This window comes from Cupressus sempervirens, chromosome 1, assembly GCF_028749045.1.
Source record: "Cupressus sempervirens isolate cs-2001-9-10 chromosome 1, ASM2874904v1, whole genome shotgun sequence".
NCBI lineage: Eukaryota > Viridiplantae > Streptophyta > Pinopsida > Cupressales > Cupressaceae > Cupressus > Cupressus sempervirens.
Window position 1 is genome coordinate 353,231,389 of NC_143118.1, and position 17,277 is coordinate 353,248,665.

Here is a 17,277-nt window from a genome sequence, read left to right on the forward strand (position 1 = left end):
TAACAAAAATAGAGAAACAACAATAGTTTGCAAGAACAAAAAATGGGTTCCTTATCATCTCCAAAAGTATGGAAATATAGGTTTCAAAAATACAACATACAAAGCCACATGGGCATTTTCCTTACAATATTTTGTAAGACAGAGCTACCAACAGCCACCCAAAACTACCCTAGACAATCCTAAGAGTCTTTCTTATATAGGCAATCTTCCACGACATAAGAATGCTCTAGAGTTTATCTCTAACTCTTGAGACCGATCAACCCTTAAACTTATTTTATTTTTCATATTTAATACATTATAGTCAGCTCAAAACAATTATAGATTATAATTTTAGGTAGCCCAACTTTCGAAGGCCATAACTTTTCAACTTGTAGACTCGATTGGCTAGTATAATCACTTTTCGGAAATGACAACCCTTATCTACAATGCTTAGTTGCACAAGTGTTTGTGCTGGGGTTTGATCTCGTTTTAGAGCCTCTAAAGCCTTCAGAATTGAGTTCGAAGTTTTTATACCAAAACCGTATGCCAAAAATCCTCAATAACTTCACCAATACATATGATATGGCAATGAAACTCAATTGACAGATTGATATTTCTAAGAGGAATCTTCACTTGTGAAATCCAAACATTATGAGCTCATACGATTAACTTACCAAAAATAGTAAGTTTCCACAAATAGTAACTCTGCACTAAACAACCCTTATTGAAAAAAACAAAAACAAAAATAGTTTTGGGTGATGCAAGATTGCCCTTACACCTAGGATGATCCTGTACCAACAATTTCTTCCACCTTTTTGTATAAAAGATGTTTGTAGGGTCATTCTCTCTCCCTTGAATGACCTAGGATATGAATAACAAATGATGTTCATGTATGTTATCTTGATGTAAGTTATGTAAATCAAAACTATTTAAATTTAGCTATACTTGAATAATAAAAAACTTGCATAGAAGATTGGATTATAACTTACCACTTTGACTTTCTCCAACATGGTGTCCATGGTATCATAGATGTCCCCCAAGCATAGCTGATCCGTGTCGTCAAACCTAAGCATAGACATGATAGGATTGGTGAATTCTAATACATATTCCACCCAAGTCCACTAATCATCATCCGATATCATTCCCTTGACCTTTTGGGCCCTTGTTGTATTGGATTGTTTCCAAATGCCCCATTGGTTGCTAATCACAATTTGTAACAATGCTTCCTTCACCCTTACAAGTCGTTGAATGACGATTGAGTGTGATGCAAAGCGGATTTCAGCCATGTAAAACATGACAAATTGATATTTCATAGATGAAGCTAAATAAATTAAATTCTAAAATTTACCTTCAATAACTTCTAATTGGAGAAAGTTGTGAAAATTGCTTGTGACATATAGTGGTTTGTCACAAACATTTGAATCTCTTTAGCCTCTTCATATATTTGTTTTACCCAATCTATTTTGGTGCCAATGACTTGCATCACCAAATTGAGGGAATGAGCAGTGCACGTTGTCCAAAAGATGTGATCATATCTAGCCTGTACCAATGTGCAACCTTGTAAAATTTTGCATTGTTCGTAATAATTTGGACAACATTATCACTACCCACTGCCTCTATGAAATCATTGAGAGTGTGAGCAATATTTCAACATCTTTTACTTGCCCCTCACAATCAATTGTCTTCAAGAACATTGTTCCTTTGGGGGACAGAACAATAACATTAATCAAATGATAGTTTTGAGATCTTTCCATCCATCTAAGACAATACACACACCTGTTTGAACCAAGAATCTCTTATGGGTTTGAGTTGGCTCTCTATTTTTTTTTCTCTCATTGTGAAATAAGGCGTGCCTACCTTTTCATATCGAGGGCCATGGTAAACAAAAGGTGCACTATTTATTGCTACCACCATCTCCCTCCATTAAGGTGATCTAACTAAGTTGAATGGAACACCATTTGCAAAGAGGCAATGTCCAACTTTTTCATTAGCTATATCTTCAAAACTCAACTCATTTTGAAAAGCCTTATCTAATAGACCTCTCTTGTGGGTGCTGCATTATGGTTCTTGTACATCATCATCCTCCCTAGAAGGCATAGGCAAGAAAAGTTGTCTAGAGGCTTGGTGAGTGGGTGGTCTTATTGATTCTTGTTTCCCACTACAAGAACTTTGTTTCCCTTTTGAAACTATTTTATCAACATTTTCTTGATTTTTAAAAAATGCAGCTATTTGCCCAGATGACAACCCTTTCTTATCAAACCCCTCACACATGTTAATCTCCCTATCCCTACGGCCAAAGAAATGAAGTTTGACTCTAGAGTAAAAATTACATTTCCAAATGAACCCCCACCTCCACTACAATGTGCAATTCTTGTAGTGTGTCTCCATAAAGGAGAGCCTTTATCAAATTTAAATTGTGAGATTTGACTACTCATTGTTGTACTTGCAATCTATAACAAAAATGAAAAAAAAAAAAACTTCAAAACTTCTACAAAACTTGGAATCAATTCGAAACTTTAGAAAAGCTTGAAACAATGAAGAAACAACTAAAGAAAATGGTTTAAATGCATACCTTCAACACTCAAATCTGCCTTTAGGAAAATATGTATCACTCCACAATCAATCTCCTTGGATTTCAGTCACTTCACTTCAAACTTGCAAGAATGAGAGAACAAAAAGTGTAAAATGAGTACGAGAACAACTAAAAGGGATCATTTGAGGGTTTCATGGAAAAAAAACGTAATTTGTTTATAGTTATTTTTGGGCCTACAATCACTTGTGGTGCGTGGAGTTGCACGAGATCCACCCAGGTTTGCTTCAAATCCGCGCAAGGTCTGCGTTTGACATGTAGGGTCAAGTGCATTCACTCAAACGTACAAGGTCAAATGCATACCCTGTGTGGATCTAACGTGGGCCGGTCCGTGAATTCAGACCCAATACGGACCTGGATCCGGTTTGATGCTGGGATGTGGAATCGGGTTACTAAGGAAATGTAATATTAGAGAATATACACTTCTTTCATTAATGCTAATCTAGTTTTAAAATCAATTATGACTCCATACACTGTGATAAGCATAACGATGCTAATACATTTTCTCTGAGAGAATACATATAAACCACGAGGGGGTGCAAGGTGAACCGTTGCGACCCATAACTGCCTACCCCTTAGCGTACTAACAACCAAAGACATACTTAACAATTAACAACATATTTATGACAACCATAAAATTATACCTGACAACAAGAAGTTGAGAAGGATGATTTGCTAATTTGTATTAAAGCATTTGACAAGAATGGTAAGAGTTGATTTCAGGTGGAAAATAGGTTGCAATAGAAGGTGAGGTAAAATGAAAATTTACTAGTTTCCTTGATGAGCTAGAATTTAATAAGGCAAGGGCCAAGAAGATTGAGATGTTGTGTAGAAGATAGAAAACAATAAGGTGGCAGTTTGTATGTGGAGGAACTGGAGCCAACTGTGAAGGAGGAGACAAGGGCGTGTGGTTCAAAGAAGAGGAGATTGATGCATAGAAGAGAAGGGACACATTGATTGATACATGACACAAGTATGGATGGAGGAATTTGCATATAGAATGCATGCAAATTTTGCTTTTTAGAAATTGCACTGTGAGTGCATAAAAGAGAGTAGAGAAAATGTGCTGTAAGGAGAAGAGTCTAGTGAGTGTGTGAGTGGGAGGAAAAAGTGAATACTAATGAGGAGATTTCAATTACAAAATGTAATTAAATTTGAAGTGAAGCCAACATAAGGAAAGGTGAAACCACCATAGAAGAGAAAAATAGCTAAGGGGAAGCAAACAATTTGAGAGGCAATTAACATATGTCAAGCAGCAATAGATAATGGGGTAGAAAGGGTATAGGGAAGAAGTATAATGTATTTTAATAAAGTCTATGAATTGTGAAGTGAAATTTTGTTTTGTTATTTCAACTGTGAAATTAATAAAATTGAGACAGGTTTGATTTCTTCATGAAATGGATTGTTATGTGCTCTCAAATTTGTTGTGTGATTGGACTTACTCTTGCTTAGTGTCGGTTCTTTTTGCATCAATGTTATTGGAGCAGGTTGACTTTGAGTGTGCATGCAAATTCATGGGAAGGACTCTGTTTGCACTAGGGTCAAACTTGTGGATATTTTGAAAAAATCATGCAAGAGGAGCCTCATGTGGTTGGGGTAGAGGTAGATTTGAAAGTGAAGAAATAAATTCGTCAGATGTTGCCCATGGTGATGAATTCAGAACCTTGAGAAGACAAGTTGAAGCTTTACAAGAAGAAATTAGAAGATTTTTTGCTTGGAGAGAGGAAGCTGCATAAAATGACAATAATAAAAATGCTGAAGAAGATGTAACAATAGAAACAGTCATGAATGATGCTTTGGTTTGGGTATTGTCAAGAGTAGGAAAGAGAACAAAGATAAATGCCCCTAAATTGAGTGCAAGTCTAAATTATAAAAAATTAATTAATTGGATAAATGGCGTGGAAGATTATCTTTGAATTTGAGGGCCTTGACCAAGTGAGATTTGCAGGGACCAGGTTGAAGGGACACACCTATATTTGGTGGAAAGAGGTGCAGCTTGAAAGAGGAATAATAGGTAAAGGAAATAATGCTATATGGGATAGGATAATGGAGAGGATGAAAAGGTAGTTAACTTAGTGGATGACATAGATGATGAGAAGCAAGAACAGGTTTGTCCCGCTGAAACAAACCAATAGGAAGTTGAGAAGGATGATTTTCTGATTTGTATTGACACAGCTGACAAAGAATGGGAAGAGTTTATTTCAGGTGGAACAAAGGTTGTAGCAGAAGGTTAGGTAAAGTCATTTTTTTCTAGTTTTTTTGACTAGCATGAAAGTGAAGAGATACACGAAATTATTGTAGCATTAGGTAGCTTTGATAAAAAGTGAATTTGATGAACATGATGTGGAGCTAAATGAAGTTTCTTTATGGTGAATCATTGTTTGAGAATATTACAGATGAAAACCCCTTGATTAGTGTTCTTGATTTCATATTGGGAAATGAGGAAATTGAGTCTCTTGATTGTTGTACTAATGCTGTTTTGATTGAAGGGAACAACATTGTAGCAATAGTATGACTTCTAGAAGTTGAACCAATGAAAATTCATGGAGGCAAGGTGAAAGGAGAGGGAAAAGTTTAAACAGAAAAAGAGGTAATGGGAGACCTTGAGTTTGTAGAAGGATAATCTACTTTTGATAGTGTATATTGTGGGAGTTCAATTTTGAAAAATTGGATCTTACGAATGATAGGAAAGGAGTGAAGATGAAAGGGAATAATCTCGAAAGGTTTCAGGAAGTGAAGAACAAGGAAATACTTGTGGACAAAGAAGATAGATGGATCCAAGACAGACATAGAGTCTACAAACGTTTCGAAGTTTAACATAGAAAGCATTTTCTTTCTACCACGGTTGTCTGATGCATGAGCATCTTGCTTGCCTGTCGTAAATGGGAGATTTATAAACAAAGTTTGGACATCCAACAAAGTGGACATCCATCAAAGCATAAAGGATATACAAATTTGTCAATTGTTGTAGTTGTAGCTTCCCTAGCAGATATAAATGAAAAATATGGAGCAAAAGAAGACAACTAAGTTCAACTAAGTTGTTTAACAAAAGCCTTAAAGAGACATTATGATTGCAGGATATGCACATAATAGTATGTGAAAAAGCTCTAGAAGCTTCTAAGCAAATTCAAATGTCAGGTGTAACACCAAATTCCACAACTTCTGCCACTATCTAAGAAAAATGGCAGGAATTTAATAAGGTGTCAGCTAAGAAGATTAACAGGCTATGTAGAAGATCGAAGATAAGGAGTTAGTAGTTTGATAGCTAAATGATGAAATTGGTACCATCTCCAAAGGGGAACACAAGGGTGTTGTTATAGGAAGAGACTGCTGTGTGGAGGAGACACATCAATTGAAATAGGATAGAATATGGACAAAGGAAGTTGCGTGTAGAAGGCAAGAGTATTTTTTTTGAAATTGTAGATGTTAATGGATACAAGAGAGCATAGAAGATGTGCTAGAAGGAAAAGAGTCCAGTTAGTACATGAGCGGGAGCAAACATTGAATGTTACTCAGAGAAGATTTCAATTACAATATGTAGCTAAAATTGAAGTGCCATGAAGATGAGGAAATGTAAAACTGCCATAGAAGAGAAGAATAGAAAAGCAAGTAAAAATATTCAGATCAATTAAAGCAAGTCAAGTAGCAGTAGAGAATCAGGTAGAGAGTGTATAGGAGAGGTGTACAATGAATTTTAATGAAATCTGTAATTTTTGAAGTGAGTATTTGTCATTTCAACTGTGAAATTGATGAATTGAGATGAGTTTGATTTCTAAATGAAATGGATTGTTATGTGCTCTCAAGTTTGTTGTGGAATGGACTCAGGCTCAATTTGTATTGCATCATATTATAATTGTGTTTTAAGTATTTTAGATTCTCTAGCATCTCATATGCATTCAATGATTTGACAGACAGACAGACAGACACACACACACACATATTTCCAAGTACCTATCTGCAATTAATTTTCAAAATAGCCTATTGGAATCCATCCCCACATCCTGTCCACATCACCTGTACTAGTACCAGTTCTTTGATGACTATGGTAGGAATGAAATTCTAAAATTGTTTTACTTTGATTAGCTCTAAATATTAATTTGTGTTTGCTTTTCTGAAGTTAACATTTTCAATATATTGTCATGTATTTTGTTTTTTGTTATTGCATGCATGCATTTTTCTCTTAGATGATGCTGGTTTCTTTTGAGCAATTCCAATCACTAAAGTTTGTATGTGATGCTATTATCCAACTCGAAATTTGGAACATAAAGGGTAAAAAATCAGCCAAGCGTGTGGAAGAAGCATTTGAAGATTTGGGTCCTTGCAACATGGAAGAAGATGGTAAAATACTAATTCATTTTCTGTTCTTAAATGGTTATAAATTGTGGTCTCTTGTTCAACATTAATAGAAATATCTTATCCTGTCAAAATTATTTTGACACTTTATTTTCTGTTCTACTTTTGTAAATGACTTCTCACTACTAGTTTGTTTTAAGACCGTTTTGTGCTTTTGGAAAGAATGTTAGTATTAGACTACATTTGCAGAGTTATTTGGTTTTAAATGGAGTTGCCTAAAACAGATCGTGAGGTAGTTTAATGGGTTAATCTGGCATTCTCATTTTTAATCATAGTTTAAGTTCTTGGAGGATTTCTTTTTGAATTTTTTTGTAGTGAATGGAAGATAAATTGTATTATTCAGGTTATTTCGTTTCAGGAAGTTGTAATTCATCAGAAGTTAATGAATTCATGTGCACATAAAAAAATATTGTTATTCTAAAACTTTGATTAGAGCAAGTTCCAGTGAATTAAGATAAATTAATTTCAGAGATTTAAAAATTTTAATATTCTTTTTTTTGCAAAAATTAGGTCATTGTATTTTCAATGGTTTCGTTTTTTGTTTTCTTATAAAGGTAAACAGTATGCTTTAGTTTGCATGGGCCAGTAGTTTGAGTAAACTTAAATGGAACACATTTTGCACAATTAAGATACACACAACTAATTGTTGTGAAATAATTCAGAAGCTTTACGGTAGAGAACTGATTGCTAAGTTCTAGTTAAATTTAGGTTTATTCTCAAAGCACAAATGCACCTAGATGGATTGGAGTTTGTAGATCCATTGGAAAGAACACTAAAGAGTACAATGAATTCAGTCAAATATAATGCTAATTTTTTCCAAAGGATCAGTACATATAGTTACTCTAATTAGCCCTTTTTTGAACAATCAATTTCGAATTTCAAATTAAATGAATGCTTGGAAATGGTCCTAGCTTGAGTTTCATCTTATAAATTATAATCCGTAAATTATAATGCTCAGAAATGGTCCTAGCTTGAGTTTCCATTTAGATCTACTCCAATTGTAAGGTCTGAATAGTGGAATTATCACATTTAATATTTAAAATTACTTCGATTGCAAGGTCTGAATCACATTAATAGTTATTATAGCTATTAAAGTTTTAAGGGGATGTAAGATCACTAGATTTTACGATATGGGATAGATGCTCAAGAGAACCCCAACATTGTAGATTAAGTTGTGCAACATTTCCCTCTTTGTGGTGAAAACCCAATCTTATGTCAGAATTAGAAAAGAGAGATTTATGTAGGTTGACTTTGTTATGTGTTTATGCATTGCCTTCTGTTTTATTGGATAAGATTATATAATGCTTGCTGTGAGTGCCAGGATGGAATAGTGAGCCTACTTGTTCGAGCTGAAATTGGATGTATGTGCATGCGCGTGAGTCCTTTCTAGAAAATATCTTTATTTGCAGAGCCATCTCCATTCGATACATGTGTATTTGGCTGCTTGTGATAGGTTTTCGGTCAGGAGATAGTACTTTGGAAAACTGTTACAAGAATATCTGGGTGGGTGTTTTGGTTGCAGCATTATGAACATAGACAAAATTCTCTAAATATGGTAACTGTATTATGGTGCTTGCATGAGTCTGAAATTGTAAGCGTTAAGAGAGGATTGCCAGATACAAAGGATGTCAGTTATTGTTATTCATTGTGTTCACAAAGAGGTATCAAGCTTCAGTATTATCTGGAAGTATTTTGAGTAAAACTAAACATAACACTAGGAGTCAGTGGTAGAGAAGAACCCGAGAATGGATAAGAGTAGCTCATTGCCAACAACAAACACTCATCATGCCTGTCACCTTCTTTACATTTGGCTAGATGAGAGTGCCCCTGTTGGTGACATTTGGGTATTATTGTCATGATTGAATAATACAAGGAATGATTTCCTGTGTTCGGGTGGCAGAGCACTGTGGGACATCTTTGAGTTTTCATTGGCTATTAGAAAGAGTTTGTTGCGATTGAGAGACAATCATATGTAACAACTTTTGCTCTTGATGTATTATCACCTTGTTCCAATTCTGTGAAAAGAAACCTTGCTGAGGGCTCGAGATTTAGAGGAAAGCTTTAATTGTTTCTGCTGTTGCTTGCATGTTTAATGACTGAACAGGGCACTTCCTAGTAGAGAATAGTCGTTTAGAAAGATCTAATCAGAAAGTTATTCTAACGACTATCACAATAGTTGATTTTCCAAGGATCGCTGCAAATGTACTAAGCACTGCCATATTCTTGGTATGTGTTTTCCAAATGGTAGCAAACTTTTATTTATATTGTAGATGATTTATCAATAGACATGTTCCATGCTATTTATTAATATTTAATTAATATAATGTTTTATTATTTAACTACACACACATATTTATATATATCACACACATAATATAATATATATAATTTCAGTTTGGTCTCATGAGTTTATCCAACGAAAGCTATCAAACATCAACACTCCCTCTTAGCTAGAGAGGATAAACACAAGACTAGTATTACACCATGGGTAATATTAAAAATGACAAATTTTGAGGATATCTTTGAACAATAATTTCCATCATTTTGATATCACATTCGATATCATGAGTATTGGTCTTCTAAAATATCAACACATGATATTCACCAAGTACTCGAAAGGTTTTGATATCACATTTGATATCAAGAGTATTGATCTCCAAGAATATCAATAATATTCACCAGGTACTCAAAATAAGGTTTGATATCACATTTGATATCAAGAGTATTGACCTCCCAGAATATCGATAATATTCACCAAATACTCGAAATAATGTTTGATATCACATCTGATATCAAGAGTATTGGCCTCCCAGAATATCAATGATATTATCCAAATACTCTGAGTAATGGCCTTCTAGAATGTTGAGATGTAAGACATTCACCATATTTTCAATTTGTTTGATCTCATAATACAAGTTATTGTAAAATTGCCACTTTACAATAACTTATGCAAATACAAGTAACATCATTTGTAAGTCGTCACTTCCTCATGATGTACACAATAGGCCCATTAAAATCACATAGACAAGAGAATCCATCTCAACATGGTTTACTCCCTTTGAATCAATATGACTGAGATCACCGAAGATTGATTGAATCATGTCATCTATCTGCTCCCTCTCTTTCAAGGTTGCCTCTAATGAAATGTTAGGCTTCCTCTGTAGAGGAAAAGATCAAGGCACATTGCTCGTATAAAAATATAGATAAGAGATGATATTCAAGCATAATAAATAATTTTGCATAATAATATAAGATCATCCCAAATATAATATAGATAAATGTATATACTTTGAAGTTTTGAACATATAAGCATATCTTCCATTTTCTATACATATACTATGATCTATTTTTTAACATATTATTTCCTTTATTAATAACGCATAAAATTCTAAGGTGACCAATCTCACTTATATTCATAACAAATTGTTTAAGTAATATATTTTACTTTATATACATATATAATCACCATATATTTTTAGTTATACTATCTCATATAATATAACTATGAAATAATAATAATTAATGATGACACATATAATGTACCACTCTTAATGCCTTATAATAATAATAATAATTTGAAGGAACTTAATATAAGTTATGTACTTACCTCCAAGGGATTAGTGCCTTTTCCACCCTTGAATCCTTCTACCCGACATAAAATGATTAACAAGTACACAAATACACTTTGTACCTTTCGAATGCCTCTTTATCTTTATTCTTCTTCTCTTTCTTATGAAGAGTAACATTCCTATTTGATATCCATCATACATGCTAATATGTTCCTCGTTACCATTCTATATTTAGTGATGTTAATTATTTAACTAAACAATATCTATGCTAGTCGTGGGTGATAAGTATCTTCCCATCGCTATCACCCATTATTACTGGTTTCTCTATCATTATCGATAAGTGGTGATTTATCCATCACTATTGTTTCTTGTTCACATTAATTCATCAATTTCCAATCAAGGGAATCATGGTTCCTATTCTCAATCCCGATAATGATATTAAAGTTCCTCCTTCATCTCACGTAATTCGTATAGAGGATTGCTTGTATTCTCTCCCTATGTTGCATTACTTATTCATGAGTAGGCGAACTCCCAGGCATCAATAAAATGCGTATCTTATAGTAGGGAAATGACTTGCATATTGTGTGATCTAAATATGGCGAAGAAAGTTTGTAGGATATTAAACACCAGTGCAAGTATTTCCCCAACCAAGGTTATTTGTCCCCAAGGCGATGAGGAATGCTCCTTCACGAAGTTTGCCCACTTAACCTAGAATTTATTTTTGTAGTGCACATATGCTGATCCTTTCAATTCCTGAAAGACATCGTTCTGACTCATTGACATTCTATCCAATTTGAAGAGCTCGACTACCTTTGTATCATTGCCAAGATAGTTTATGATGATTTCACTTTTTTTGAGCACAGTTGCGTCTTCTTCTGAGTTGGTCAACTTGTCCATCAAACTCATGTAGCACGTCACAGAATTGGTTACAATTCAAGAGTAACTAAGTTATAGAAAGGTACTTCTATGAAGTCTGTGGTTTCGATTGGAGGAAGATAAATTGTGACACCCTCAAATTTAGTCGCTTTGATGCCTCCAACTTGTCGCTCAAATTTGATGCCACCAATTGTTTATTCCATAGTTTCGAGAATTGCGACGATTCACGCAATTTGATTCAAGCCAAACGATTTTTTGTGAATCGGTGAATTAAATCAGCGATAAAGGGTTTATGAAATAAGTTACTAAATTTCAAGGGTTTTAAAAATTTGCCAATTCATGGTTGATTCATGATTTGATTTGGCCTTGCCGATTTCGATTCGATTCCGATTCTTCTTACTTTGGAACTTTATTCCACTGCACAAGGGATGAGTCTCAGGACATTTACAAGTTTGTTCGTGGAGCACACACAATGGTTGTACCTTTAGTTTATTTAAAAGAACAAAAAATCTCTGCAACCTAGCTCTGATATCATGTTGATTTTCCAAGGATCGCTACAAATGTGCTAAGCACTACCATATTTTTGTTATGGGTTTTCCAAATGGCAGCAACACTTTATTTTTATTATAGATGAGATATGGACGAGACATGTCGATTCATTAATATTTAATTAATATAATGTTTTATTATTCAACTACACACATATTTATATATATCACATATATATTATAATTTATATAACTTCAGTTTGGTCTCATGAGTTTATCCAACTAAAGCTATCAAACATCAACGTGAGTGTCCAAAGATGAGTCTTAATACCTCATAAGTGTTCATACATCGCTCAAAACTCAGAATGTTTTAGTAACTAAAGTGGTGAATAAATTTGTTAAATATAAGATTAGTTTAGGGTGGCATCGCATAGTGGTATGCAATTTGTTGGGTGAATATTTTGCAACTGTCAGTTTGTACAAATCTAGTTGCAAAATAGGATGACGAGTCATACCTTAAAGGGAAAGCTCCCCCTTCTCATCATTCCTTGGATCAACTCAAGGCAAGCAAGAGGTTGAGAGATTTTGTAAGGGGTGTTACCAATATTCTTTCCTCTTATCTTTTAGGAGAGAATTGACTTATTCGTGGAGCAAGAAATGGGCAAGATTAAATATCTAAACTACATTTCTATCTACTAGCTGGAAACGGTGATACCGATAAACCAACATCAACTCCAAGGCTGATTGAAAGTGTACCAGTTTGGCTCTAAGTCTTGTTTTAATCTATTTTATAAGAAAAACCTTTTGCAACATCCCGTTTTTCCAGCCTTAACTGACAACTATCATATCGTTGAACACAGTTACTTTTTTATATTCATGAGCATGTGAAGGCAGTTATAACAGCTATTTTACATTTTCATATGAAAGAGATTGACGATTATAACAAATTAACTAAATTGCCTTAACTAACAATTGAAAGGGCATTTAACCAACTGTTTACCATACAGGGTAAATGGATACTTATCATATTAATAGATTAGAATGTAAAAAAAAACAAAAACTCTATTCATATAAGCAGATATGCAATTCCAATTACAATGATGATGATCCATAAATCCATTTGGACGATATACATATACTTCCCGGAGGGGTGACTTAACCATCACGCGACCTTTTAGATACTAATTCAACCCCTTGGATATAATATGGTTTTTACCGATAACATCATCCCCCCCAAAAAGTGAAGTCGTCTTTGGACGAAAAAATAGAGATAACTTATACATCAAAACTCAAAATGTGACTCAAACTATCAAGATTCAAACAAACTAAGAAGAAGAGGGTGTGTCCTTGGTGTGGTAGATGTCTTCTGTGCCCTAAGCTCGTTCACTTGTGCCCGCAACTTGTGCACCTACTGCGTCCAAGCGTTCAAATTCAGTTTGGCCTACATCTATAGTTCCAATGCCCTCTTCATCATGTCGACTATCTTCCGGAGATCTTTTTCCTTTGTGTCTGATTCTTTATTTGCATCTCCCAATTGAGATACAACTGTTGCCTTCTTTGCAATGAGTGTTGCCCGTTCCTTCTCCCAAGATGCCTGTTGGGTGGTCAAACTCTCTTCCACTGTGGCTAGTTTGGTAGTTGTCTCCTCTTGATCCCTTACTACTTCTACTTGATCCGCCTCACTCCTACGCATAACATAGTACGCTTCTTGATATACCTGTTTTATCCCTCTCATGAGATGCTCAACCCTGCTCTTCACCATGGGCTCTTGATTATTCCACTCTTGCCGCATTTCTAAGGTGTCTATGTTTGGCCCATCCCCTCGCCTCAAAACATTATGAGAAGGCTGCTGGACAACTAACTCGCATAAATGCCAAGACTTGCTCCAACTCTCGTAGCACCGCCTCCAAGGCACGTCTTTGCACTGAGACTACTACTCGGTGACCTCAAGTTAGTACATCAGCTAAGTATGTCTCAATATCCTTCTTTGTAGCTTCTGAAGGCCCTGTTGGTGTGGTGTGCTTTGTGGCCATCGTTGCCTCTATTGCTTCCAGCATCCTCTCAGTACTCTTTGTTGGATGTAGGGGTGGTGGTGGCTCTATTGTGACAGGACGAATCTCTGCCAGGGGTGGGGGATCTGTCACCTAAGGTACTTCTCTCATGGGTGAGATAGTGACAAGTGTTGGCACTACTAGTTTGATGTTGAATCTCCTGCCCAAATACCCACTTAGGTCCTGTTCACTTAAGCCCTTTGCTATTGTGTCCTCACTAGGGGCCAATAATGCATCGTCTATCGTCACCACTACATCAGATCCCACTACCTCCAGTGAAACTTGTGGTGTTCCTGAGCTCTCAGGAATGTCCTGTGTCGGTAATTCCATTGCCTCCTCTGGTATGGCTGTCGTCAGAGATGGATGTGATTCTGTTCCAACTACGGCCTCTGGAATGATCGAGGTCTCTGTCTCTATCTCTGGTAGAACTGTGGGTGTAGTTGGCAAAACCTCTCAGTTGACTGAAGGCTTAGCAATCCTAGGTGGTGTTGGTCGGATTGATGACTAGGGTGCTGATTGCGCTGTTGGTCTAGTTGCTACCCTGACTGGAGTCATAACTATAGGCTGCCTAAATTATCCAAATCTAGGAATGTGTATACTTGTTGGGACTAGGTGAAAATGAGACGTAGTTGCGAGGGACCTTGGAAATAATAGTGGTTGTGTTGTGATGATCTTGACGTCCTTATCATCCTCCTCATCCTCCACTTCCATCTTTGAGTTGTCAGTGTCTTCAGAGGTTATCCTGTCTCCCACTATCAGTGTTCCCATGCTCTGAGCTTTCTACCTCCTGTCGCATCTTCTTTTGTCAAATGGCGATCTGCTGATCTCCAGTCTATTAGCAGGTATCATTCGTGTTATGGAGTCCAGAAATAGATCGATGGCGTAGTGTGGCATATAGAATGTTTTGTGTTGCAGTGTCATTAACTCATGCATGCGCTCAACCAATAAAGATGCCCAATCATATATTCTGTCAATCATGATGTTGTTCATCATGCTCACCTATGGTAATGAGATATTTGATGCCCAAGTCGATCCAGTGAGTCTATTTTTTACTAGGTCCATTAGGGAATGCCGGTGTCCTTCTAGTATATCGGATTTCTTCAATCCCTTTCCCTTCGAAGTATCCATTAGGGCTTCGTTTTTTGCCTTGCGCCTTTTGCCACACACCATTTCTACCAACCGTGCCTTCACTTTTCAACTTAGTTTCTTTGGCTTGTTAATTTTTCTCCCTCCCTACACATTACCTACTATACTGAATACCCTTGTAAAATTTGCTGCTCTAAAAGATATCACAAAGTTCTGTCCGAGATACATAAATGAACTTGTTCGCGAAAATCGGTCGTACATTTCTAGCATGTTGTGGAGAAAACCCTTGAAGTATGGTCATTTGAGGTTTTAAGCCACCACTTCCTAAACTCCAATCGGTTCAAACCCTCAAACGTCACATTCTGAGGTGTGAGGTGTGTAGTTGCAGCCGGTTGCGCCCTTTCCTTTTTGCCTGTACTTTTGGAATACACTCCCAATGATAAAGCCCGTATGTTCCTGTTCATTGTGCTGCTTGCTGAATCTTCTAATTTCTTCGTCCATGCTCTCTTCCTGGCTAAATGCATAATTGTCACCTCTTTTGTCCTTTTGCTTGTCAAAAACAGTTGTAGAAGTGGGTGAAATGGTTCACAACTACCGTTTGCCAATCTTTTGTGTGAGTCTAGCAATGGTGATGATCCATATTCTTGCTATGCTTGTATGGTGCTTTTCCTCCTTCCCTATCTCTCCTATGCTCTTTATGATGCCTTTTACTTGTGTTAGGTATGGTTGTACGACCGTTGTGGATTGATTTTTATGTGCTGTAGGTTCTTACGGTGTGCTTAACTTGCTGCCGTACAAGATATATTGTATCCTGATGCTATCAATTCCTAGTGTTACTTCCATACGGTATGTTTTAATCTTGCTCTCCTTTCCTTAAGGGGTCGCATGGTTATTGTGTTGCAATGGTGACCCATTTTTTATTGGCCATCCAGGATCCAACTTTCCTTCTCCACTCTTCCCTAGCCTATACAGTGTATTTGTGATGGTGGGTTGCACAGTGTTTGCTTATGTGGGCTCTCAACTATGCTCAGTTATATCCGTATGATGGGCTTGCTTTTAATTGTCTTTCTCTTGCGTAATTGGTTGCCATACACTTCTTTGTGTACTTGTTTTACTTCTTCATGGCCGTACAACACATGACTTGCATCCTTGCGATTGTTGTGTTGATTGGCCGTACGAAAATTCCTGTTGATGCTTACTGTATGGTATTCTATAACACTCTTGCAAGCGTTTCTTTACTTGGTCGTACGATATCCTTCATCATGGCCATACATTATCTTTGTATTGCATTTCTCACCATACAGTAGTCTTCACTGTTCTGACTCTACTCGTACGGTATGTATTGGTACCCTGGTAGCCTTTATTGCTTTGACTTTGCTCGTACGGTATCTTCTTCTTGTATTGGCCGTACGATATGTTTTTTTCTCCTTTTATCTCATTACTCATTTGTTCGGTATATTTTCTTTTCTCTTTATTTATAATTACTATTTTATTTATATATTATTCTTATATGTATATATATTTTACTAATTATTATATCTTTAAACTATCTTTGGGTTATTCGTTCGGGGAAGTCTCCTTTTCTCCCGGAACCTTTTTTCTTTCATGGTAGATTTTTAATTTTGACCCATTTACTGCATCCATCACCTCCTCTTCATCCAACGTACATAGCTTTATTGCTCTATTATCGCCCACTTTGTGAATTTTGTATAGCCTAACCCACTTCACTTTAAATTTGCCCAGTTTGATTTCATTACGCTCGTTGTACTTCAATACTAGTTAACTTGGTTGAAACCGGCTGAGTTTCAAGTGCTTGTCATGCCACACCTTGCATCTGCATTGTGAAACTTCAGTGGCCCATTGTGCTTGTAATCGTTGTTCGTCAAATTTATTTAGGTTGTCCAATCTTTCCCTGAGACTTTTCATGTCTCCCAACTTGTTTTCGATCGCTATTCGCAAACTTGGTACCATGAACTTTGTTGGTACTACGACTTCCTGACCATACATCAATTGGAACAGAGTGTGTTTTGTGGTGACTTTGTATGAGGTACAGTATGCCCATAATGTTGATTGCAGCTTTTCCTCCTAGTGCTCAACTTCAACTATGCACGACTTGTAGATTATTCCAACCAAGATTTTGTTTGTGGCTTCTGCTTGTCTGTTTGCTCTAGGATAGCACAAGATCGATAGAGAATGGTATATTTTGAACTCTGTGGTTAGTAGTCAGATGACGTGATTGACAAAATATCCTCCACAGTTGCTTGTCAACTGTATCAGGATCTCGT

At 36.1% G+C, this 17,277-nt stretch overlaps 1 protein-coding gene across 4 annotated transcripts in view; it reads left to right on the forward strand.

Moving 5' to 3' along the window:
- The window catches only part of LOC149577691 (inositol polyphosphate multikinase alpha-like), a 111,770-nt gene that overhangs the window by 32,127 nt on the left and 62,366 nt on the right, over positions 1-17,277 (forward strand). For all 4 annotated transcript variants that reach the window (XM_089825177.1, XM_089825193.1, XM_089825185.1 and 1 more), the window contains exon 4: positions 6,838-6,907. In XM_089825177.1, coding sequence (XP_089681303.1) covers positions 6,895-6,907 — 13 coding nt within the window. In that variant the 5' untranslated portion in view covers positions 6,838-6,894. The remainder of the gene's footprint in view (positions 1-6,837; positions 6,908-17,277) is intronic.